The sequence below is a fragment of the Ooceraea biroi genome, chromosome 10 (genome assembly GCF_003672135.1).
Source record: "Ooceraea biroi isolate clonal line C1 chromosome 10, Obir_v5.4, whole genome shotgun sequence".
NCBI lineage: Eukaryota > Metazoa > Arthropoda > Insecta > Hymenoptera > Formicidae > Ooceraea > Ooceraea biroi.
Genome location: NC_039515.1, coordinates 2413304 through 2439423, shown reverse-complemented (window position 1 = coordinate 2439423; position 26120 = coordinate 2413304). Strand labels below are relative to the sequence as shown.

Sequence of the window (26120 nt, the reverse complement as noted above, 5' to 3'; positions counted from 1 at the left end):
CTTGCGATCAATTCGCGCGAGCTCTATTAGATGGCGGGAGTGTATATTTTGCGTACGGTTTCTTTATGTGGTGATATTACTAAAAGTTATACCTCAGGCGTTCGTCCGACCAGAGAGTTTTTAATTCTTGCGTTGGTAGCAACGGGGCATCGAACCGTGAACAGCGCTCGCACGATCGTTACGTGACTCACGTCAAAATTCGCCGACAAATCGAAGGGCGCAAACGTCGGCACGGTCGCGCCGCTTTTGGAACAGTCGCCAGGAAAATTTCGGGTAATGTAGAAATGCTCCAGGATCACGAACTCTTCGTTCGGCTGTGTCAGAAGCGCGGTATTTCCTCGATCCCCGAGATATCAGATGCGTTCAGAGCTAGCAGGTATTTTGTGTACTATAATATTGTTGAGTTCTCGCGTTTTTATAGATTATGTTATTGTATCAATATGTAATACTTTCCTCGTTTTTTTTTATCAAGAGAATTAAATTAAACATCATTTACCCGTAGAAAATAATGAACTTTGAATGGAGGAAACGTTTCAATATATTGTAAAATGATCGCTCTCACTTGTGGCGCTATCAACAATAAATCTCTCATTTGTATACATTAGATAGCAATTACACCTCGCATATAATTATCAGTAAACTCGCTAAACTAATTTACCACAAAATCCGCCGTAAAGTAAAGAAGGAAAAATTTAACAATCACCAAACGTATTAAATTATTTCGCATCTATTTTTTTAAATATATTTTCTTTTCCTTTCTTATCAGAAAAAAACTATTTTTGAAAATTTTGCCGTTAGAACCGAATGTCCGTACTTCAACATAACTGCACAAAAATAGAAATAAAAATAGAAATCAAAAAGTTGCCATTATGACGAAAAACTATATATTCGAGGTAGTATATTCGGGGAATAAACACTTCGCTAGAATTCAAGTTTGGACGCCGAAAGGGATGATTTGCGTTAGAAAATCATATGAAAAAAAATATGGTGTTTCGCAGCACCACCGGAGAGCTACGATTGTCTTGCCTGTCGATAATTATACCGGTCTGCGAGATTATAGCGCAGACCTTGGTATCCAGCGCGACGATCAAGACCCTTGACATGAGCGATTGCATGCTGTTGCCAAAGGGTCTGGACGGCATCCTTGATGCACTCTGCGAGGGCACCGCCGTCACCACTCTGAAATTAAAGGGTAACAACGTGAACGGTCCAATCGTAACCCACCTGGGCCGGGTCCTCGCGTGTAACAACACGCTCAAGCGTCTGCATGTCGAGTGGAATAGCATGGGAGCCCACGCGGACTCGTTCGCCGCATTCTGCGACGGTCTAACGAGGAACCACAACATCGAACAGCTCGATCTTAGGTAACGTGACAAGGTATACACATCACACTTTCAGTTGCACCTTCGTCTCCCGCGCTTGAAATGAATTAAGTTTCTGTGTGTCTTGCCGAATTTAATTGACTGAAAAATCTGCTAAATTCTGAACGACTGCTTAATAAATGGGTTCTCCGCATTTTAAAAATGAAAGAAGAAAATCTCACTTGTCCAAATATTAACTCTGCGTAAATATTTAAGAATTAACAGTCTTCCTTCATCTGAATAAAATAAAACAAATAAAAGATAAAGAAATAATTAATAATGTTGTCCACACAGATATAACCAGATATCGCCGCAGTGCGCCGAGCATCTGTGCAGAGTGATACAGCGGAACAAGTCTCTGAGAAGTATCGACCTATCCTGGAACACGTTGGGCCTGCAGGGCGGTCGATTGCTGTTGAACGCGATCGGCGACAACAAGACCATCACCGACCTCGTTCTGCGCGGAAACTGCGTACCCGAAGACATTGCGCTCGCGATGGAAGAACGATTGCGAGAGAATCGCCGTAGATGTGTTGCCACTGAGTTCGTCCTGCCTTCCGCGGACGTCGCGAGCTCCCCCCCGTTAACGGCGGAGAAGCAAGGCCTCATGACACCAACGGCGGCCAGAGATGCTTATGTCGGAATCATTAGTAGCACTCCGGAAAAGCCGCGAACGTCGCGAGGAAAAGGGAAAGTCCACAAGGCTTCTCAAGGGTCCAAGGACCTCGTGCAGATTGCCGACGAAATTAGTCCTTCGATTGAAACGAAATCAGAAGCAAACGTCGGCTTGGAAGATGGCAATCGAGGTTCCAGCGCGCGAGGCGATCACATTTCCCTGGTAGATCGCGACGACAGAGTGATCGAAACGGAGCCCAAGCTCGCTGATCTCAACGAGATGTTGCGAGAGCGCAGCGCGGCGATCGATCTGCTGACCGACAAGCTCGCGATGAAGGTTGCGGAAGTGGATGACACGCGGGCACAGCTAGGCCTGCTGCAGACGGAGATTCATCAGCTGCAGCAGGAGAAAGCAAGGTTCGACTCGGACAAGGCGGGGGAAATTGCACGACTGCAGAAGAATCACAGCGAGGCGGAGGAGAACTGGCGGAGGAGTTACAAAGACTTGAAGAACAATTACAACGAATGTTCGCGAAACAAGAAGGAAGCAGATTTCAAGGTAAAATTTCGCAAGTCTGAAGACGGGGGCTGTAACAATATTTCGGTATTTAAATTCTACTTTTTGATTGCAAATTTACGAGAGCTTTTGACGGTCGAGATCACTTGGAAAATTGTCCAAATTCGCATTAACTCTTCTTGTTATATCGACTCGGCAGATTCGTCAGTACGAAAAAGAGATTCACAAAAGTTCGCTAGAGCTCGGTCTGCTGAGGGACAAACTCGTCTCTGCTACACGAGCGTACGAGGATCTGCTGTCGAACCACAAAACCGAGATGCACCGTCTGAGAAGGGAGTCGAAAGAGCGCGATAACAAACATCGCATCGAGCTCAACATCCTGAAGAGCACGCTGAGGGAGACCACGCAGGCTCTCGAGGACTGCCAGACCGAGCTGCAAAAATCCAGAGGCGAGTCACGTGACTTGAGCGAGAACCAAGCCCTCTTAAAGGCGAAACTGGACGACGCAGAGCGCAAAGTGCTCAGGTGATGCTTGATAATTGTCTTCATTTTATTTCTAGTTGTTCTTGTTGCGAGTATCCAGGCTAAGGAAATCTGAGTAAAGCTGTTATTTGATTTTAATTTCTCACACAGGTATGCAAGAATAGAAGAGAATTGCCAAAGGCTAAAAGAGGAGAAGAATACGTTGCAGGAGAAATTAGTTGATTCGCAAAGAACCGTGTCCTCCCTGCAGCGGCAAGTTACAAGCCTCGAGGGCGAGCTGATCGAGCCTGAAAGACGTTACAATTTGCTCAAGGAGGAGCTCGATTTGGAGAAACAGACGAACGAGAGATTCAAGCGAGAACTTGGCGAGGAACGAGCCAGATTGAAGGATCAGGCTTTCCAGGCGGAAAAGATGAATCAACAACTCGCCGCGCTCAATGCGCGACTGAACGAGGTTCAGACTACTCACGCTGAGGTGCTCCGCGAGCGGGACAGAGAAAGAAAGCAACTCCAAGAGATTATTTCAAGCAAGGAACGTAATTTATCGAGATTACGGTAAGTTTGCTATAATAATGTAGCTTTCACGACGCAAAGTAGATAAAAAGAGTTTGTAATTAGAAGAAAAAAATACGCAGTAATTTTGAGAGATCTCGTGTAACAACGTAATTTGAAAAATTGTATATAAAATTGCTCGCGAATTGGAATTTATTTTAATTGAGCTTGAGGAAGATGTGATGTGAGAGTCATCAAAATAAATTCGCAAGTATTTAACCGACTTGTGCAAGCGCAACTTTTCACTCTCTGAAAAATGATATATGAACTTTCTAAGAATCTTGAAAACTGATCCTCCGTAAATTAGAAAGCTGGATAAAGCAGATATTAATTACACGCGCGTTTTACTGCACACTTAATCGCGTTACCGTGTTACGATTCATCATTTTCAGCACCGAGGAAGTTCAAAGAACAGAGCAGCTCTATGCGGCTTTCACCAAGTACCTGAGTTCCTTGGGTCCGAGTCCTGTTACGTGATTCTTGTCGAGCATCAACAAATTTGCTCTCAAGCGCACAAAGTCCTTCGAACGTTTGTACATATTATATCCCGTTATTTAAGATAAAGATCTTCAAACATTTGTACATATGTCATACCCCGTTATTTAAGATAAATATCAATCGAGACAAAAGTTACATCATCGTGAAGAATACTTAGATCGAATCACGTCGAAGAGGGAATGCCGGACGGAGCATAACACAGAAAACAGGAAAGTTTCTTTCATAATAAATAGGTTTTTAATAATTTAATTTGTTCGCTATACATCATTTTAGTTGCAATATAAAGTACATTGTCTTGATCCTTAAACATCGCTATTAAATAAAAGATCGATTTAATTTACGCACGACAAACATAATCATGCCTATACCAGATTCGTGCAGGCGTATGTACGTTCATATAGCGCTTATGTACCTTCCATGGGCCGATTCTGTCGTACCGTTTTTCCCTGTCGTGTACAACGATTGATACACTCGCCCCCCGGTTGCTCAAATAAATACACCAACGCACCGAGTTTTGACAGCAACAAACTGACTGAAATGTTTCTAAAATCGCCTTCCAACGATACAATGAAACATCGAATATTACAAATATCCGACACACCACGAGAACGTTCGTACTCACGTGGTGAAGTTCTACTGCCTTATCAAGCATGTAATCGAGTGACTTTTATGAACAAAAAAACTTGACAATGTCTCAAGTATTTTCGAAGCATTTGGATAATACTTTGAGCCACAAAAATATGACAATATCGAAACATTCAAGCAATGACACGTTTACTAGGTACTTTAAACGAAAATAAAATAGTCTCTATTTTGTACAAGCATGTCCAATGTTCCAAGAAAAACTCTTCAGGTTTCATCAGCTCGCAGCCATGACTTCTCCACATTTCTCACGTATAAAAGTCGTTCAATTACAACGTCGTCGTATTAACGCATTCGTCACCGTATCCACACGAGGAGTGCAAGGCTTTGCTACTACTTGGCAAATATTTGCCAAGTAAACATAGAACCTAAGGTTGCGCATAGGCACATTTCATGTTATTGGCAGTTTTCAGCCCGATCATCAGTCTCTGTCCGCGAGCGTACGCCTCTGAAACATCGCGAGCTACTATCGATTCAGAAAGTAATATCATCCCTATGCGGTTTGAACGAAATAAAAATAATTTAAGGCGCTCAATATTTGATTTTTCAGTTCGAGGAAAGCAGAACGTCCGAAATTCTCAGGAAACCTCGTAATCGTCGATTTGCAAACTAGATACATCCATCCGACCGTTGGCGTATATTGCAGCTACGTCCTATTCCTATAAATAATAAACTATAGAAATTTCCTAGTTTTACACTGTTCTCACTTGCCTACTCGCGCTCACGTTACACATCGCAGAGACACACGCACGCTCACGCATCGCATCGCAACATTATCTCGCAGCAATTGTCAGTTATAAAAATCGTCTATTCGTACTTGCTCTCGCATGTCTCTAATATAGAGACTACGTACTTCCGATTGAAACAATTGTCAAGAGTGCAGGTGTATATATACACACACACACACACACACATGTATATATGCTTTTCGTTTTATTTTATACATGTGTATTTTATATACACACATGTACATTCGTAAAAGCGTGCAGTCAAGTTCTCGCGTACAGAGGCACATACGTTTCACTTACGCGTGCTCATCGGCCGCTTCAGCCTAGCTGAAGCTCTAGCATGAAGTTTTTCATGATCGCTGAGAGCCACGCAGGATCGCATGATTGTTAGAAAAATATATATTTATTGTATGTATATATATATATATATATGTATATATGTATATATCTTATCTACGCCATTGAGTGAATCCTCGGATTCCCCGAGTACGCACACACAGTAACTTTGTACCCAAGTTTCGTATACGCCTATCTTTAACGTGGGATCCTGCGGTTTCTCGTCGTCAACAAGACTCGCGACCGCTGGTTATCATTAGGAAAGCCCACGATGGCTCGCGAACGCGTAATCGCAACGACCGGAAGGTATAAAACGGTTTCAGAGTAAAGCAGAATAGAGCGGCTCGGTGAAACCGGTAACTCGATTCTTCAGCAGTAGCTTCAGTTATTCCGACGCAAACGTCTTAATTGTGTACCGTATTCCTGATGATTTCATTTGCATTACCAAGATAAAGTGTACGAACTCTCGTCCATGTACTGTCAAACTATTTAATTATTGATTCATCATCTCGTTTTCACCCGAAAGAAATTGTCGATTCTACAAGCGATTGCGAGATTTTTAAAAATATTAAAATAGGCTCAAGTGTTACATAATATCTGATGTTATTCGGATCGGTCGATGCTGATCTAAACTACCGCGTTCACTCCCAAACGCGGCACACGTAAATCTACACTTAGAGCGTTACGTTTTGCCTTACTTGCGGATAGTAAAAGTAATAATCTAACATCGACAGTGCCCGCGACGATGTGTTTACTTCGACATCAAGATCACGCTTGATTACGCTTGATTCGTGCGACCATTGAGTCTACGGACCCATAATTTTATTACGCTATACGTCAACATTCATGGTAAATTGGCTGTATGGCTATTTTTAACATGCGATTTCGCGATGTCTATCAGAAAACGTAAAGAGATTTGCAGGCGGTTTTGTGAATCCCGTTTTCATTGGACTCTCGTAATTATCGTAACCGTTAATAATTATCGTTACAAAGTAATCGACACAGTGCGCGATGCGGTGACCACAATTGGTTCACGATGAGATAAACGTGAGGTGAGTCAATGAATGGCGAACGTCCGAACGTAATAATGTAATAATTGAAAGGTACATAAACAGCGATACGATACATAATGTAATAACACAATCGTCCAATGATTAAACTGTATTAGTAGATTCGCGAGATCGTCGATATTATAAAAGATACTAACGCAATCTTGATTACTCTCTGGATTTGCGACGAAAAGCAAAAAAGAAAATCAGTTGATCCGTGTCTAAAGAAATTATTCAAAGGCGAATCCTGTCTGTTTTTCGCTCGCGATATGTACGTGTGTGTATATATATATGTGTGTGGACATGAATATATCAATTATACGATACTCATTTATTACGCAATCTTTAGTATTTCGCAATAGTCGTCATTATATATAAAGGCTCAATATTCGGAACGCGTTTACAACGATAAAAGCGCCTCTAAAAAGCTACTTTTATCGTTGTAGGAACGCGCGTTCCGAATGTGAACCGAAGTGTGCAAGTACGATACTTAACTACAACAAATTATTGACTAATGTGCCCGAGCTTTCTTTCATAAATAAATATAATCGCTAATTCCGATCAGCATGTGACACGTAGAATATCTTATACATATGACTTCGCTCGCGCCGGAATCGCTATCGAAAGCTAGCGCGGTGCTGTGGACCCATCACTATACGTTAATCCGGGTATGTAAATGGTACCCCCTTATTTCCCGACGGATAAACTCTCGCAAGCACCGGTCAACAATCTTGGCAGCAGAACGCTTAAATGTATGATGAACGATATTCGAGAGACGAATCTCGCACGCTCCTCCTATCCGTAATTAAATGATATATATTAATTGCAAAGCATTCGACGAGTCCGATCGGTACGCTAATTCCGCAAACACTGTCTCGGAGACACGCGTTTCCAATCGGAATCATAAATAATTTTATAATAAATGTCTCTGGATTTATTATTTCACCTAGGCGTAAATGAACGCAACAGGCAGTCGTTCAACGCTCGGCTTTATAAGCCCCTCGACAACTCTCCTGCTCGAAATCGAAACTTGCGAAACTTTCACTTCACGTAGTTCCTCGGGAACTTTTTTTAACGTACGTATAATCTAATATTATGTCGTACCGTCGACTTCGCCGACTGTTGCGCCCGAACTTGAGACTCGCAAGCATATCGTTTTGCTCATTGCTGAAGATTTAAACAATTTTTTCCCGTACGTATTATGCTCCTATAACACGTGGTACCACCTCCGACCAATCGCCCGACGATCGAGATAAACATCAATCGTAACTTTTTGTGTTCGTTTTATGTGATAAATTTAGTATTTTTATTTCGATGTCAAATCAATGAGTCGAAAGTATATGATGGACATTATCTCTATCCTTGTCACAAAATCAACAGATTTCGAAGAAATGCAATTATTTCTACTGAGAATTAATTTTGAACCTTTAATCATTCTCACTACACATTTAACAGTAAATCATTATTGCAACAATAAATGATTAAAAATTAAAAAAAGCTTTACAATCAGTAACGTGAGGAACAGTTGATAAAAAACGCCACGAAATAAAAAAATTTTCTTACGTTGCACAACATTGTCGTAGTATACAGAGGAGTGGGCGGCATTTTATAATCTATCAATCTATAAAAAATTTTTATATGAAGAAACAAAGCATAGCAGTGGCGCCTGGAAACCAGACATTTAAATATGCAATATGAAGATTATCGCAAGAATATTTATGAGCGACAATGACGAAATATGATCGTAACTGAGAGAGTTACGATTGAAGTTATAATCGTAGGCGATATAGTCGTGTAAATTACAGTCGTATAACAGTCGTAGGCGATCGTCGAAAAAGGCGAGCGCGTCGGAGGGAGACCGCGTGGCGTAGCGTAGAAAAATAAATTCTCACTTATAGATATTGGAAGATTACGCACATCACGCGACGTGATTGCTCACATGCACACACGCACGTTCAGTCAAAGCGTATACGGATATTCCGTGATAAAGTTTCTCATTACGCGTGGTAGATGGTTGATAGGTAGCTTGTGACGATTCACGACAAGCCTGGCCAAGTGTGACAGCGGCCTAACTTCCTTGAGGAGCGGCTGCGTCAAGTGAATCTGACTATACATCTGCCCACTATAATCGACCCACACTTCCTTCCGTTGCTCATCCATCTTTTTCGAGTACTCGATATAATGTTCCAACATCTTGATAGGACAACTGAAGAACGGCATCGCCAACGCCATTCTTGGCTCGGCGTCGAAACGGAATCCCTCGGAAAGATAGTGCACCCGGATGGAAGTCGGACCTCTGGTCGTCTGCACGGACACCGCGAAGGTGTATCTGCTGTCTGAGCTGTCCCTCATCAGCCAACGACCTACCGGCGCGTACTTCAACAGAGTCTCGCTCTGCTGCCAGCTGATACCCTCGTGATACCAGCCACACATCTGTAGCATCTCCTTCGTCTCGCGTAGTCTGTTCGGATCTCGATTCGCTTGTTCCATTTCTAGACTCCAGGGATACGGCATCAGCCAGGACACCGGAGTGGTCGGTGCTCCGTCCCTTCGCTCCATGCTGTCGCTCAGGATGGATCGATTCTTCGCTGCATTCATCTCGTCTGATTGCGTTGGAGTGTTGTCTCGCGCGCTAACGTTGGCGAGCGCCGATTCCATCGGGGCAATCACCTGATCGGACGACAGCTGCGCTGTAGCTGTCGCGACCTGGCTGGGTTGCGTTGTCGCCACCTGGCTAGATTGCGTTGGCGCCACCTGGCTGGGTTGCGTTGTCGCCACCTGGCTGGGTTGCGTTGTCGCCACCTGGCTGGGTTGCGTTGTCGCCGTGATGTCTAGCTTGCACTGACCACTCATGAAATTTAGGGGCAGCTTGACAGTGGCGCACACTTGTATCTTCATACCGCCGCGCTCGTCCATTGCAATCTCACTCGATACCTCATTCGACGAGCAATAGAGATTCTGCTGATGAACTGAACCGTTGCAATTATGGCCACTGTGTTGATTCGTCCTGATCGCGCTCGGTATCCTATTCGCCGGCCCTCGTTGTCTGGGCCTCAGGCTCGTCGTTGCGCTTTCGTCGTTCTGCACCGTCGAATCGAACGTCAAGAACCCTCTATTCCCGGGTAGTTTGTCAGAGAAGCCGCTCGGTAGTGCGAAGTTGATCCGAGGATGAGCATTACTCTCAGCATCGAGCGAGACGTCTGTCGTATCGTACTTGGGCATCGTCAGCTGCTCATCCTCGGTGGACAGTCGCTTCTGCACGAGGCGACCGCCGCCGGTGAGTTTCGGCCGGATCTCGATGTGCGACGTCTGCACGAGGATTCCACCGTCCGTACTCTGTATCAGGTAACCACCTGATTCATCAGGTATATCAGGAGTGTGCGTGGTGATGGTCACGCTACCGCCCGTGAGGTCGCACGTAGTCGCGACACGCTGCTGCTCGACGGAAGGCAACCTCTCGACACTCTCCGTCTTCGCGATCAGGGACGTCGAATCGTTCAACCGCGGATTGCAACTCGATTCAGCCGCAGCCGCCGCCGCCGCCGCTACCGCGGCCGCCGCCGACTGCTGTAATGACTGAATGACATCGTAAGGGCACTCCGTCGCCTCGGGATCGTCGGGACCGGCGATCGAGACGGTGGACCCACAATGAACACCCGATTGCACAACAACGGGACCCTGGATGATCGTCGGCGCCTTTATGAAGCAGCCGCCGCCGCTGGTGAAGTCACCACCGCTGGTGTAACCGCGCGGCACCAGGAGGCCACCCGTGTAACAGCTCTGCGTCGTTGTCGTCGAACAACCAGCACCGTTAACGGACTTCTCCTCCTCCTCCTCTTCCGCCTCCGCCTCCGCCTCTGCCGTGTCCCTTCGTCCGCTGGACGCATCGCTCGGCTGCCGGCAGCATCCCGACGTCGAGAAGCGATGATGGCAGTGCGGACAAATCACTGTCAGCATAGTGGATTCCCGTGCGCTTGGAATCGGTTCACCTCAATCGGCATAACACAGCTACGCTGAGTCCTGGAATAACGAAGCGAGTATTAGTCCATCTTGTTCAAGCTATCGCCGTGGCGATGTTCCTATTGGCTCGGCAGTTAAGTTTCGCTTCATTTATATATGAAAAAGATAAGTAGTCGTTAAAATAATAGTAATAAGTAGTCGTTAAAAAAGAAACGATTCGTTTGAATTTCGTTACGGAAATCGGGGAAACTTAATTGCCAACTTTGGTAATTAATCGTTTCGGCGTATGCATCAACTGTACGACGTATTCGATATGAAAGAAGCAATGATGAGCTAAAAGCTATTCATCGAACTCTTTAGTCTTTCAGGGTAACGGAAATGTCTAAAATGCTTCGACGAAGTTATTAGATTAGAAATTCGTCACGCCGCGGCATAAATGACAACGGAAAAATTAGCTCCAAGTACTCGAGGCAGATACGTCAACAATTTACTCCGTCATGCTGGAGAACCTGGAAGTCCTATCGTTTCTTTTCCCGATAACGATACGGTATATACGATTAGCCGTATTCCCGTGACTGATTATCGCAGAAGCGATGAACGCGATCGGACATCGATACCGAGAAGTGATTGTATACGCAAATATAGCACGCAAGAGCATCATTCGTTCACGATGACACTGGACGGCAACGAGGTTTCGATTGAAATGCTCGTTCCAATTGAAACGTCAACTATGAATGAACAATTTCGTATATAGAACAAAAAAATAGACGCACGATGCAAAACGATAAAATAAAAGAATTTAGAGAAAACTCTGAAACTTTGGACAATTATTTTGCTTTTGTGTTAACGTTCAAAAAGTAAAAATAAAATTGCATAATTGCGTAATTGGATAATTCTTATCCGATCCTATCCAATCGATATAGAAAAAATAAAGAAAATTCTTGCAATTTATCGAATTATTGTTATCGAATCGATATTACTTATTAGACTACAAAATGCTTAATGACTTAGCAGAGCATCAAGTACTTCTATCTCGCGTTAATAGAACTTTCTTCGCGGTAGGCGATAATTACGGACGTTATCAAGCATCTCGTGGAACGTGCGCGCGCGCACAAATTAAAAGTTCTGTAAACGACGATGCCAAATCGTTCGCGTTAAAGCTATCAGGTACAACAAATAACGGCAAACGATACCGGGAAGCCATAAAATTCAAGGCAGCGTACTTGTCTCCCTCTCTCTTTGTCATGGCTTCCGAAAAACATGAGCATTGTTTCGTTCCTGATAACATACAGCTCACGGAAATATTTCAACTAGGGAAAACAAAAAGTTTTCGGGAAAATGGGAAAGACCCTTTTCAGAAACGCGCCTCGTAAATCGCCTCAGAACCACTCGTAATGTACCTCTTCAGATGAAGTTCGGGACTTCACAAAACCCGATTTCGTACCCGTGATGCGTGGTACGTGCCACTTTGTAACGTATTCGAATTCGAAGAAAACAAAAATTTGTTACGAAAAGAAAACGTTTTTGTCTTCTTTATAACTGCTTTTCCCTACCTTTACACTCATGTATACTCGGAAGGATGGGATCGAAGAATAAAGCACGAGCATAGCAGTCAAAATAACAACGTCCGTGGAAGATATACATCAACCCTATAATAATACAATTAGTCACGATAGTGGAACTGCCTCTTGCCTCGCAATTATCGATCTTTACTGGGAATTTCAAAGGACGATAAGCCGCAGCGCGGTTTCCTCGTATAGCGAGTGGCCGATACCACTCGCCGGATGATAATTGCGATCCCGTTGCGTCCTTGTCGAATGGCACAGCTGTAAAATCGAAGAGAGGAACTCGTGACGGAACAAACGAATCTCTAAGATCCGAGAAATAAATTTTCCTGATGCAACGATAACTTTCCAATCAACAAGATAATTCACACACACACACATACACATGCGTGTGCAAGCGACAGATATAATTATTTACATGAAATTTTCCTTGTCAGTGTCGCGTGAAGTTAAACGAATTTGATGTAGCGCGTCCGCATCCAAATATTTACGCGTAATGACTTCAAACTGCATCTGCGATGACTTGTAAATGCGTAACAAATTAACACAGAGATTTAAAGATGTTAAATGAGAATTTAAATTAAAATTTAAGATGTTAAAACAGATACGATATTAAATTAATACCAACAATGTAAGACAAGAATCAATAAAATACAGTTTCTAATTTACTAGCTTGTAATCATGACGTACAATCGATGTTTAGATAGATGGACATGCTCCAAGCAGGTCGCAAACGCAGCTAACTTTACGTATTAACCTTTTGAGTGCTATGGACACATATATGTGTTCAGTAAAAATTATCGATAAAACTATGACGCATATATGTATTTAAAGAAAGTTGTCGGCGTAGACATCTATGTATTTAACAAATTGTTTTGCTTATATCCTTGACGAGAATAAAAATGATCAGTGGTCAGTATAACTAAGAAAATTTTAATTATCGAAAACAAATTATTTAAAAACTTCCATTAATCAATATAATGAAATAGAATGCTTGTTTGCAATCTTTATAATCTTGTTTTAGCGAGAGATACCAGTTTATTAAAAGAACTTGAAGACGCAAAACAGCAGTTCAAGTCTTATCAAGTCAGCATATATCAATCGGCTGAAGTTAGTACATGATGATGCGTCATGACGCGAATTAAGACCACGCGTTTGCCAATATTACAATGCAGAAAGTTTTCTCCAAATCGCACGAACGTTTTGCTTACGCTTATGTCTAAGCAAGGTATTCCTGCGGCCTCGCAAGCGCCGCGCCGTGCGAGTGCACGTAATCTCGTTCAAAAAATGAAAACACGTGCCGGGGGAAAAAAGTGTAAGCAGTGGCAAACATGTTGTCCTTCTGCATTGAGTTTCGTATAAATTTCACATCGCGCGCGCGCGCGCACACACGCACCCATTCACACGTGAGCGCGAAAGAGGCGGAAGTGCGCGACGAGGTTTCGCCACGCGCGATTCTCGCGATCGCTCACTCGCGCGCATTGCACGTTCGCGGTAAATACGCGCATGTAGGCAGACACGTATGTATATATGTATATGTACGCCGCGCGTGCGCCACGGAGCATAATTCTCGGAATAATGAGAAACATCGTGTCTGTCGACATAGTCCAGTGCGTGGCGCGAAACCTCGCCGATATTATCCGTGGAAGCGTCGATTTCACCGCGTGATTGGCACATGATGAAAGGAAGAGGGAGAGGAGAGAGGAGATATCTTTTGACGTTTGAAATGGCAGCGCGAAATCCGGCAACAGTTTTATTTCGACCGTTTCGTCCGCGCACGTATTTGCATTATTAGCCTGAATTCCATTTCAGTTTGACCTAGATCCGCGAGTGCGTGCGTGCGTGAGTTCGCGCGCACACTTCAAGTGAGCGCGGGTACACACACGTGCGTGCATGTGAATCGCATGTAACGAATACAGGATTGTTTATTTCGTGCGCATTGACAACGACGACTATGATGACGACGACGATCGCGCGCGTGTCCTGAGAGCACGGCATACAATGCGTTATTAATACGCGGAATTCCATTGCGATTTGACCTACATACATCCTCGTGTACGTGCAGCGTGCACGTGCACACATTCGTAGCGTGCAGCATGCAGTTAAGTCAGCCGTGGAATAAGGGCGATATCGCGACGTTACGATCGGCGACCCGGAGGGGTGCCGGAAGCGATCGCGGCGAAATCAGGCCGCCGACGGGCCGAAACGGAAAACGACGATTAAGAAACTCAAAACCCGGAAAAACCTTTCGATCTTTGATCGCCGCTACGCCGAGATCGTCATCGAGATATTTCGATAAGATCGCCGGAGGACGATTGCGAGAAGATGAAGCAACTCGCGGTTCGGAAACGCGTTAATCGGTCGTGTTCGGGAGCTTCCGCCTGTCCCGGCCGACGCGGGCGCGTTCCGCCCGCGTGGCGCGCTTAACGACCGCGTCTTACCGGGAATCTCGCGGTGGCGAGAGCTTCTTGTCTCTTTCCCCCCTCATGCGTGCCGTTTCAACGTTATAAGCGAATTATAGAAATAATTATACGCCTTTATGCAACGGCACGGCTTTCCAGGAATACGCCGGCTCGCGCGCAGCAGCTGCCGGATAGGCCGCGCGTCGTCCACTCGCAACGTAACGTAAGTGCGAGCAACGCACATGTGATGACATACATACATACATGTGTGTGCGCGAGCGAATTATGCAAGTGAGTTTTTGTAGAAATTCCGTTGACAATCTCCACCGGCGGCGTGTCTACCGCGAAATTGCAGCAACGTGATTCGCGATTGTCTCCTATTTGAAAAAAGAGAAACTGGATATTCCACTAATTTGATTTACAGAATATGCTTTATGCTTCAGAAAATGTACGTCTCTTTATATTTCAACGTAGAAATATTCTTTTCCCTCTCCCTTCCTCGTCGCAATTCGAAAAGCGCAGTAGTCGCTAAACAGCGCAAAACAGATCCGGAAGCGATACATTGTCTAAATTGGAATAACTGGAAAAGATGAAGGAATCTAAACAATGTAATTTAAAGGCATTCGAAATGAGCGAGATTAGATAATAACCGGTTCCAAGAAGCCTTATGACTTTTTGATACATATTTACCACATTGTTGAGTCACTCATCATTTTCAGATACACCGGGGGTTAATTAACGTTACGATAAGGCAAGATTAACAACCAGTCCGCCGCTCTAGTTTTACAATGAATGCCCATAAAATCGTCATTTCCCTTACCCATCTCTCGCGTCGATTCTTTACTCTGTCGCAATTATAGATAATTGTCGGCACGTCGATTCGGATTCAGACGTCACGCGTCATGTCTTTATCGAGAAAAGAGCGAATGTTTATCATTTGATTTCTTAACATGAATAATCCGCCGTGCGCGACAAACGAGCTTAATTCATAATGCGAATGCCCGCGATGCGTTGCATCGCGTCGTACCCCAGGGGTACCACGTACCCCTACTTCACTACACTCCTGCCGCGTCGTCGGTTGGACCCGAGCGATATATACGTCGTCGTACGACTCGCTCTCGCCGTACGTGAACTCCGTGTGTCACACTGTGATTTCGAAGTATTCGTGGAGTCACTCGAAGGCGTGCTTCCACGAACTAGGGGGGAGGAGGAGGGAGCTCGAGGCAGCTCGAGGGACCTCGGGAGCAGGCGAGTGTCGCAACGCCAGAAGGCCAAGCCTCCGCGCGTCTAGAGATCTCTTTCTTTCGGGTTCCCCTTCCGCGCGCGCGAGCGTGTGTGCACACACATGTGCGCCTACGTGCGCGTTCCGCTTTTATACTTTCACCGGCTATTACTGTCCTCGAAATAATACAACGCGTGGATACGCGTTGTACGTGTGCCTCGCAAAGTAGCATACTTTGCGTGCTACTTTGTCAAGAAAATTACGAAATTAGGAAAAGAGAGAAATTAAGAAAAAAAGACGCGCGTCGTGTTCGGTCGCGTTCGAAAAAGCGGCAGGAGTTGCCTCGCGGTGCGAGGATTTTCGAACCGCGGCATGCGCGTGCGCATGCGCCTCTCTCTCTCTCTCTCTCCTATGTATCTCCTGAAGTTCGCGCGAATCCTCCGCGGACAAAAACACGAGCGTCGTGGGTCGTGGCGATGCTCGTACTATGTTGCATGAGCGCGATCGACGTCACGCGAGTGTTTCTTGACGTCGCGTCGTGCGATAGCAAAACGCGAAACAGTGATTTAACCCTTCCCGTTTATCACATTTATTTTTAACCGCCTTTCCTCGCGCTCTCAAATCACGAGCTTCCTCCGCGCGCTCGAAGATAAACTGTTAAACTGAAAAAAATCAGCTGGGAACCCCTGCATTATTATATACGTGTATCGCTCCACGCTTATCAAGATACACATTGTTATCACGTCATATTTATGGGCAATCCCGAATTTTCGATTGCGGTTATCGCTTCTACGCACAATCGTTATGATTATTGTAATAGCGCTGATTATTGTAATAATCAGAATTCGTATCAATAGACCTCCTTGTGGATACCCGTGCCTCATTCGATTGAAAATTGTCGATGCCAATTGCGGATCTACCAAGGCATTCTATAATAGAACTTTGGCTTTTCCCTTCACTTATATCTCTTCAACAATGTTTGTATCGAAATAAATTTTCGCATGAAACTGCGTAAAACTGCCAGCGCATAAATAATTTCTAAATTGTAAACAATAGAAGACGAAAATATTCTCGGTAAATTAAATTTAAGTTACGGGGAATTAAAGTTACGAGTTTTTTCTGTTATTCAAACAAGCTGTATCTTAATCAAATCTTAACTTAAAGCTGAATTGTTTAAAAATTATTAATATTAAAAATTAAATTAAGATTATTAGGTTAAGACTATGGCTGCTTTTTGATGAAAAAAAATATAGAAAGATTGATAAAATAAGATTTGTGAATAATAAAGGAAGTGATGTTAATTTTGTAACACCTTGTACATGAGAAATTGTTGCTGCCTGATATTTTAGTAAGCACGATACGATGATTCAGTCAATTGATAGCACATAAGGCCACCTACAATCATATCCTCCGGAAATCGACGACCTCGACTCGAAAATCGCATCGACCTCGATAAATAACAGCGACGTGCATGTACAAACGCACATTTCTTGAGTCATTAATCGCACACATCCACTATACTTAAAACCATCAAACTTAAAAAGTAGAATCAGTACAGAAAAAAGAAATGAAAAATTTATGTTACAATTATGATCATACCAATATTATTATTCAAATCAGAAATTTTTTTAATGTCCAATACTTTAAATAATTAAAATGAATCATGAAAGCTTTTCAAATAGTGTAATAATTTAAGAAACTGGAAAGGAAATGTCCGTATCGTATTTACTGTGATATTGACATAAAGATTAAATGTTTGGATATTGACACAAGATATGAAGTACCTTGTAAGCATTCAGTTTCGAGAAGGAATGACAAGGTTTGATTTATGAAAGAAAAATATTGTTTTCATAAGCTTGAAGGAACAGAAAATATCTCTTTCAACACATTTGTAGAAGAAAATTAGAAAATTCTGAGAAAAAGAGTGTAAAATTCGGGCGAGTGGTATAAATGAAGCTACAGGCCACGTGTTATTTTTAACGTGTAAAGGCGGAAATTGGCGCGCGAGAAATACCTCATTTTTAAGTGCATTTATCATTTTGACGCAACTTATTCCCGGTGCCAATTGCTACATTTTCCCCAGACACTCTACAAGTGTATCTTTGGCAATGTAATAGCTGATGTCAGAGAAATGTATCGGTATTTGATATTCTCTTCTTTTTTTAGCAACATTAAATTCATGATAACAGTGTTATCAATGTTGCATGACGTTTTAGTGAATTCTGATCGGTATTTGCATTCGTGTAACATTCTAACACAGTAATATATATATAACACAAAAGATATAATTATCCCTATATCATAGGCAAATGTAATCATACCAGAATAAGTTTTTTTAGAAACAATACAGGAAAAATGATCTGCTTATTTCGAAAGGAAGTCAAAGTACAAATAAATAAAATTGTTGAGATAACAATAATACTGCGCACTATTCTTTCAGATCATCTTTACGTTACGTTGTTCTATAAAAATGCACATAAAAACGCATGTACGCTTTTGCAGTTGCATACTGCAGTACAACAATTTCAATTGTCAGAATTTACAAATTTATATCACTTTCTGACATAAGATCAATTCATTTAAAAGCGACTAACACAGTTTTCCGAGAACTGCAAATGGTTTTGATAAAATTTCACTAAAACGTGCGTGTGTCCGAGGCTTGCATCAGCCCGGAATGATTCGACGAATCAAATCATAATCCGACCAAACTGAAAGACAAGCATAGAAACGAATTTAAACGATCGTGCTGTCAAAGACTCGTCTCATTCGTGATCAGAGAATCGAACTGTCTTCGTCCGTAACGGAAGTGTCAGTGGTTCCGAAAACTCGTTGGAGCAATAAATATTCATCGGTTCTCAGGACGCCCGCGTAGAGGACGAAGAAGCGGGTTTAAAGAGCAAGGAACAAGAAGAGTGTGTGAAGAAGAGAAGGGAGAGGTAATAAATGTACCTCGTCAGGGGAGGAGGAAGGGGAGGGGAGGAGGGGAGGGGAAACGATCTCACGCAGCGGTCGTCAATAAATCATAGTCGCCGTCCGACTCGTAAGATGGATTTCGCGTGAGAGCTCCAGCATTTTAAATTGATTCAACGTAAAGAGAATGATAATCGAAGATCCAGCTTTGATGATTTGCTTACGTTAAAAGCTCGTATCGGGCTACGCGCAGTGGAAATGAAGATTGGGCGTAGAAGAGTGGGACTTGACCGATCAAAATGTAGCAGGCAACATTTTGATTGACCAAATCGCGATCTCGAATCTCCAATGCGTAGTGCCCGATACGGGCGCGACTCGAGTGTCTGCGTTCAGCGAGAACGTTCAGAAAAACATGATGTTTGACTGACAGCTATAAATGATCGTGCTTGCATTGCATTAAATAAATATCATATGCAAAAATAACGAAACCTTCCGTTAGCATCATCATCAACAAATATAAACGCGTTAAAATAACATCAATATCGATATTTGTTTGCGTTGCTCGTTATTTGCTGACAATCGTGTAGACGCATGCTTTTAAGCCTATATCAAACATTGCAGATTGAGACTGCGAATCGAAGATCAGGATTCGGCAAATCAAAACGTCGCATTTTGCATTTTGATTGTTCAAAAATGCCAAACTCCAACTCGCAATCTCGATCTCTAATATCGAGATGGTCCGATACGGGTTTTACAGTAGCGCTACTCGAGCACGTCTCGCTCTCGTGATCCGCGCTCACCGGTGTAACGTAAAACGCGAATCGACGACGTCTCGTAGATTCCGTCGAGAATCCACCCCTCGCGATTAAAACGCGGTTCAATGTCTTTTGGCTTCTGGCGAAATCGGGCGAACGAGAGCAGGGGAAGGAGGAATGACAAAGAGAGACCCGACAGTCTGGTGTGCCCTAGAGCAGGACGGACTATTAAAAAGAGGTCGACCCGCTACCTGCGTCCGACTTCTTGGCAACAATTATCGAGAGAAACGCCGTGGAAGAAGAAGGGCCCCGTTCGTTCGTTCCTCCTCGCTCTTCGCTCTCTCTCTCTCTCTCTCTCTCTTTCAAGTCTCTTTAACAGGAATGCGGGAGAGAGAGGGGACAGGCAGAGAGGGGGTAAACGAAGGAAAGGAAGGAGAAAGAGGCAGAGAGAGAGAGAGAGAGAGAGAGTGAGGGGGGAGGGCGGGAGGGAGAAAGAGGAGGCCTCTTTTCCTCGAGAAGCCGAGACTGGAAGTGGAGGACTTCAGGGAATCTCGCGCCATTTCATTTTCCGAGAGGGAGCGAGAGAGGGTGGTCGAAACGAGAGAGCACGAGAGAACGGCAGGAGAAAGAGTGGAGGAAAGAGAAGGGCAGGGGGCAGTTAACCACTAGGGAAGAGAGAGTGAGCAAGTACGGGAACTTTTTCCCGGGATGTCTGCGATTTCGAACGGATAATAATAACGACGACGAGAGCGCGAGAAACGTGCGAGAATGGTTTACGGTAGTCCGGATGCCGGAGCGCAGCATCCCGGTGCGTTGTCCGGTTGTTCGAGCGAGGGGAAAAGAAAAATGAAAAATAACGCCCACCATCTCTCTGGAAGATATTGCAGGTGCTCGTGCGACATTGGCAGTGGTATTTCGTCATTGTGAAAAAATCGAGGATTTGCACGCGGATTTCGGTCTGATTGACGTCTGACTTTCGAAATTCTCGAGACAGCACGGTGATTGAATTTTTTTTAATTTTTGAAACAACATTTTTTTAAGCAGCACATTTTATGGACATAGTTTGGAAGTTATGTTGCGTTTCTCTCTATAGACCGTTGCTTGCACGGACCATCGCAGAACTCGCAACAATTTTGTTAATAATAAAAAAATTATTTTTCGTTTTCAACGTGAATATTATCAGTATCAAGTAATTCATGTGAATAGACTTCGAGACTTTGATACTTGATAATTGTCCTGTTACGTAATTATATTAAACAGGAACAGGGAGATCAAATGTAGATTACAGATTGCACGAGTAATGCACGAGGGGAGCAAAAAGTTAAACGAACACCGTTCGAACATTATTATAGTCACAAACGATTTGTAGCTCGTGCACATGGTGCGAAACTTGGCAAAATTCGTTCCTTATCGATCCGGCCGCGGTAAGTTCCGTGAAAATGAGCCGAGCGGCTAGAAGAGTTAAGCGCGCTCACGGCTCTTGCTCGCCCGCGACGTTCCTTTTTTATATCCGGCCGTTAATCAAAGAGTCCGGCTCAAAGCGGCGCGCAATTAATGCATTCGCCTTACCGTTAAAATCTCTTCCGAGAACCTCCAACGACGACACGCCGCGCCGTGAAACGTGCTTCCACGATTCTCAACGGCTCGTCGCAGCCTCCACCACCAGCTGAAACCACGTTCAGAAAAAGGTGAAAACAGCAAGTTCTTGCTTCGTGGAAGTTGCCGAAGCAAGCAAAGTAAGAACAAAACGGGCGGAACAAAAGTTTCATGAAAGTTTCGTGTACAGTTTCGACCACTGAGTGAACGAGAAGGTGGAGATCAAGGGGAAGATAAGGAAGGGAAGGGGAAAAGAATACGAACCTAGGAACTACCTAGAAGAATTTGGCCCTAGGTATCCGTCCAATACCGGGAATAGAAGATCGTTCCTGTTACAAGATACATGTAACAACGTGTAACGCATGCTTGGCAAATGAACGTTGTTTTTGTTGCACGCACGCAAAAATAGTCTCCGCGAAATTTTTCGCGGACAACGAATATTTATAGCGCTGGAAGTTGGGATTCCGTGCCGAAATTACGCCGGTTACGGTTCGCCCGTTCCGGGAATTCGTTACTGCACACGATCGATCGGATAAGAATATTCCGATGAATATACCACGTCGGCGGTAAGAGCGGCGTTCTATCATTCACCTTTTACGAGAAACCTGGCCCCCCGTCCCCTTCCCACGAGCCACCTTTCGCCTCCAGCGACTCTTCCGCTCCTTTTAACTCGGCGAAAGCGTCAGGCATCGATATTTTTAAATCTGCTTGCGTAGGATCGATTAAAAACGATGACGTCCCGGCAACGGTGTCGGGACGCAGTCCCCCGAGTGACAGATGAGAAATGGAGTTTCATCGAGTGAATGAAGAGTAACTTTTTACTTGAATAAAAACACAATTGTTATTATCACGAGTATCGATTAATCGTCACTGCACGTCGTATCGAAGGAAAAACCTACTCGTGCGTTACCCGGACGAACGTTGCGCCGCCTTCGAATTCCAAAATCTTCAAATTTCGCTGAATGCAAAAACACGCGCGCGCCAGCGACTTTCAAATTTCACGAAGACGAACACGAAGACTGAGCCACTAATCGAAAGATTCCGAAAGTTAATAATATGTGTAACGGAAAATATGAGGGACGTAACTCGAGACATTATTGCAAGTTAAAATTACTTGAAAAATAACGAAGCTACTATACATATAATAGAACACGTGCAGCAGAGGATCACCCAGTAGAGCTCAGCGAGCGAGTCGACCGAGAGAGATTCTACGGTGGAGCGCACGCTAATTTCACCGGTGAACCTTTATCAGTAATTACACGCTCGCGACTCCGGGTTGTACGAGGCGGTCGGCCTCGTTATCGAGAGCAACACGGCGGAAAGACGTGGGACGCGCTCGGTGAACAAGGAGTTCCGCGAAGCGGTCTTTTAACCGCATTATGCAGATTTTCCGAGATAAACGCTACACGGACGGGACGGGACGGGATCGCAGATTCGTAGAATCCGCCGACGCATCGCGTCTAATCGCACGCATGCACGCACACTCGCACACAAACACACACACACCGTGACGCGCAAACGATTTCACTTATCATGAATATCGAGATAATGGTTTCTCTCCGTCTCTCTCTCTCCCCCTCGCTCGCTCGCGGCCTTATACCGAGTGTTCAACAACAACGCGCGACCTTAACCTCGATGATGGATCCACTGACAATGAGCGATTTTTCACGAATTTTGTGACGTCAAAAAACCTCCTCGCGTCATCGATAAATACTCTTTCCTGCGTGAAGCAAAACGCGGAACTTTCGAGGCAAACAGAGAGATAACGGAAACTATTACGGAATATCATCTAAATATAGTTAAGCGAGTTAAATAAAAAATAATGAAGCAATTAAATTTACGACATTGCCGAAAGTATAATCGATATTTAATATTTAAACGCGCAGTTCTGATTCGATTTAAACATACAGAGCCTGCAATAACAAAGTCTCCAATAATAGACCATCCTGTGTGCAGTATCGCGTACGCCCCGAACCGGTTAATGTCACTAAAAATGCAAGCATCGCCGTGTAATGGCGCGAGAATTCTACCTACGCCACTGGGAACGAGAGACGTATGCCGTTCTCCGTATTTTCCAATACGGGAGCTCGCAGAAAAACGTTTTTGGCAACACGAGCGGCACACGGCAGACGGCAACGATGGCACCGCGCGGCGCGGTGTGACGTCCGCTTCGCGGAACACGCTCTGAAAATTTGACGCGCGCCTACACCGCGCCGCGCGCCGCCTCTACGTCACTCTATTTTCACCGACAGGTGAACGCTTCTTCGGAGAAGCGCGCCTACGTACGTACGTATCCAACGAGCGTTGCATAATGCCAATTTGACGATAGCGCGAAATTGGTTCGACGATAACGCACATTGGACGTTGACAGCGAAGCTTAAAGCTTTAAGCTTCGCTGTCCAGCCAAGAAGATAGAAATATTCGAATGACTTCAAGGCGATTAAAATAATTCCCTTTCTCATCTCACTCGACTCTTACTAGCTTTCAACATTTTTCCGGCTAACTTGGCGACTGCGAATGATTAATTAATTCGTGTTCGAGATGTTATCGTCATTGACATCGCGTAAATAAAATATTGTTTATCTGAGCTACGTTACTAGCGAAATAAAAATCCTTATACCTTTGTTACTCTTTGTATCTCTATTTTTCAAAATTGTAAAATAAAAATAGTTTCGATCGAATTTTGCGGACGTGTGTGTCACGGTCGGTATTTAAATCCCATATGTCGGCCTGATTACAAGTGTCAATAGAGTGAGTAGAAAGTTACTAGTGTACGCGAACTGGTTCTCGCGTAACTTCACATTGTGCTGTCCACAAGGTACGTATTCGCTATCGAGAGAATTTAGTTGTGAGTCTAGATTACTCTTCCGCGAACGGAAGATAAAAAATAAAGGCTTTTCAGAAATCTATCTTTTCTCAAACAGTAGAACCCGTATATACTATTTGTGTCGGACTAGAACCAACAAATCAACATCTGACGTTAATTAAGGTGTTTATTTACCATCGCCCGCTATCTCACGAGGCTTTCCGGAATAACTTACTGATACGCGCATTGTTCTCGGATCCGAGTAACAATAACCGAGTAGCAACGAGCACAGGGGAACGTGTTTTTGACAGCTGTAGAACACTTGTACGTTTACATACCGAAGTGTGTCTCGTTTCGTCGCGATTGCTCTCCTCGAAGTGTCCTCTTCAACGAGTTACGGTGCGTATTCCGTCCAATGAGGATCGTTGCTTCCTTCGGTACGGTAAACTTGAGGGGTGCAAAACACACTAGCTGGTTACACTCAACTCCTCTCTCTCGCGAAAACAGTCGAGTGGCACTTCGCTACCAGCCCAGCGAAAGTATATCGAAAGGCGCGACGCGACGCGATGTCCTCCTGAGATCGCGCGTTATTATTTGGCATACGTATCGCGCGTCCGAATGCAGATCCGCCGCGCTATCATCCGCGCACGGCGCAAGGGAAACGAGAAACTTAACCTAACTATGCTCGGAAAGCGCGCAACGGACTCGACGACAACCCAAGTGTCACAGCTCGCACTCGCACGCCCGTCGACGAGCGACTGACAGCAGACGGACGTTCAGTGGCTGAATGAACCTAAAATTACGGACGCACTGCACGCGCTCGCTCGCACACACGCGCGCACTCCCGACGACGAGAACGACGACACTGCGGGAGAAGGGTGAACACGATTGGGCAGCTGGCGAACGCACGCGCCATTGGCCGCGCGCCTGTGTGCGAGAGAAATGGTCGGGGGGGGGGGGGGGGCGAGGCCAATGCACAGTTAGTAAGGTATAGGTTAGGCGCGGGAGGGGAGGGGACCTGTGTGTGCCGTGTTGTACGCGTGTACGTGCCCGCGCGCACACAATCATGCGCGTCACACATACGCGTACGCGGTTTAGACGAAAAGCTTTATATACCTCGGGGAAAAGTGGATTCCGTCTAACTAGTTTACGAATCCGGTGTGCGTCGCGTCATCGAGCTCTCTTTCGCTGCTTTCGCTGGAATATCGTAGTTCCATGTGTGTGGGCGTGCCCACATTGTACTGGGCGTTTCACGAAGAAAAGAGCCTCGATGCGGAACGCAACGTTCTCGGTAGTCGCACCTCCTCCGTGCTTTCTCTCGACTTTCATTTTTCCCCTTTTCTCGCTACGGTCATATATATCTTGTTCTGTTAAAAAGCGGATTGCGACAAAGTACAGCCACGATAAAAATACAGAGAATTTCGCCTTAGACAAATCATAAATTACGAAACATGGGAAGAGCCATACAATATATACGTGTATACCTGTGGCAAAATTCCACGAAAGGTGTTCCGACTGCGTTCCTAAATGCAACGATTTTTTTCACTCGTGAGCCATGAGCGAAACGCATGTGCTCGTCATGTTGAAATAAAAAGGATAGATCAAATAAATAACTAAAAATAAGTAAAACTGCTTTCTCGGATTATCGGCTTGAAGAAACCATCAATTTTCTTATCCTGATTTCGATTTATCGCAATATATCATGTCTCTCTTTATAAAGTAGCAATCATGCGTCATCAGTCGCTTTCACTTAAAAACTATTGAAGATGTATTAAAATATTTTGACTTTTTTTATTTAACTTTCAACGAACGCTTGCACGATTTTTGTACCTTCAGTTCTCGGTTCGTGGTGTCGCTGGAGTATGACGATATATCCGAGCGCGGCAGCTGGCAATCTACAAATGGAATATCGAAGGTCTATCGAGTAAATTTAATATTTTCAGAGAAAAATATGTAATCATATAAGAGAGAGAGAGAGAGAATTTTATTCTATATATAAGTCGTTATGCAACTATGACAGATTTGAGAGATTCGTTAGTGCTCGAATAAATACGCGGCTTTAATTAACGATGATAATTTCCAGGAAACGGTACAACATTAAATAAAGTAAAATTATATTTTAC

The 26120-nt window shown here is 44.2% G+C and overlaps 2 protein-coding genes across 5 annotated transcripts; one reads left to right on the top strand and one right to left on the bottom strand.

Annotated features, from left to right (window-relative positions):
• Positions 1–80: 80 nt before the first annotated feature.
• Positions 81–5360, top strand: LOC105278411 (leucine-rich repeat-containing protein 45-like). 4 transcript variants are annotated; one of them, XR_893781.3, is made up of 7 exons: positions 81–376; positions 999–1364; positions 1656–2535; positions 2693–3018; positions 3127–3531; positions 3921–4057; positions 5219–5360. XR_893781.3 is itself a non-coding variant. In XM_011337474.3 (6 exons), the coding sequence occupies exons 1-6, from the start codon at positions 285–287 to the stop codon at positions 4003–4005; spliced, it is 2154 nt and encodes a 717-aa protein (XP_011335776.2). In that variant the 5' UTR covers positions 83–284; the 3' UTR covers positions 4006–4363. The 4 variants fall into 4 exon arrangements, 3 of the variants coding, with proteins under 3 accessions (XP_011335776.2, XP_011335777.2, XP_011335778.2); XM_011337474.3 differs by lacking the exon at positions 5219–5360 and having other exon boundaries at positions 83–376; positions 3921–4363; XM_011337475.3 differs by lacking the exon at positions 5219–5360 and having other exon boundaries at positions 89–376; positions 1061–1364; positions 3921–4363.
• On the bottom strand, positions 4249–24860 carry LOC105278410. Its single transcript, XM_026973384.1, has 2 exons — positions 24336–24860; positions 4249–10801 (listed from the first exon to the last, which is right to left on the bottom strand). The coding sequence occupies exon 2, from the start codon at positions 10736–10738 to the stop codon at positions 8741–8743; it is 1998 nt and encodes a 665-aa protein (XP_026829185.1). The 5' UTR covers positions 10739–10801; positions 24336–24860; the 3' UTR covers positions 4249–8740.
• Positions 24861–26120: the final 1260 nt, after the last annotated feature.

What these genes read in the sequence shown, in the direction of transcription:
- LOC105278411 (XM_011337474.3), top strand. Translation starts at nt 285, where the DNA reads ATGCTCCAGGATCACGAACTCTTCGTTCGGCTGTGTCAGAAGCGCGGT. An exon ending in GATGCGTTCAGAGCTAGCAG is followed by an intron (nt 377 to 998) that starts GTATTTTGTGTA and finishes GGTGTTTCGCAG; the next exon opens with CACCACCGGAGAGCTACGAT. An exon ending in ATCGAACAGCTCGATCTTAG is followed by an intron (nt 1,365 to 1,655) that starts GTAACGTGACAA and finishes TTGTCCACACAG; the next exon opens with ATATAACCAGATATCGCCGC.
- LOC105278410 (XM_026973384.1), bottom strand. Translation starts at nt 10,738, where the DNA reads ATGCTGACAGTGATTTGTCCGCACTGCCATCATCGCTTCTCGACGTCG.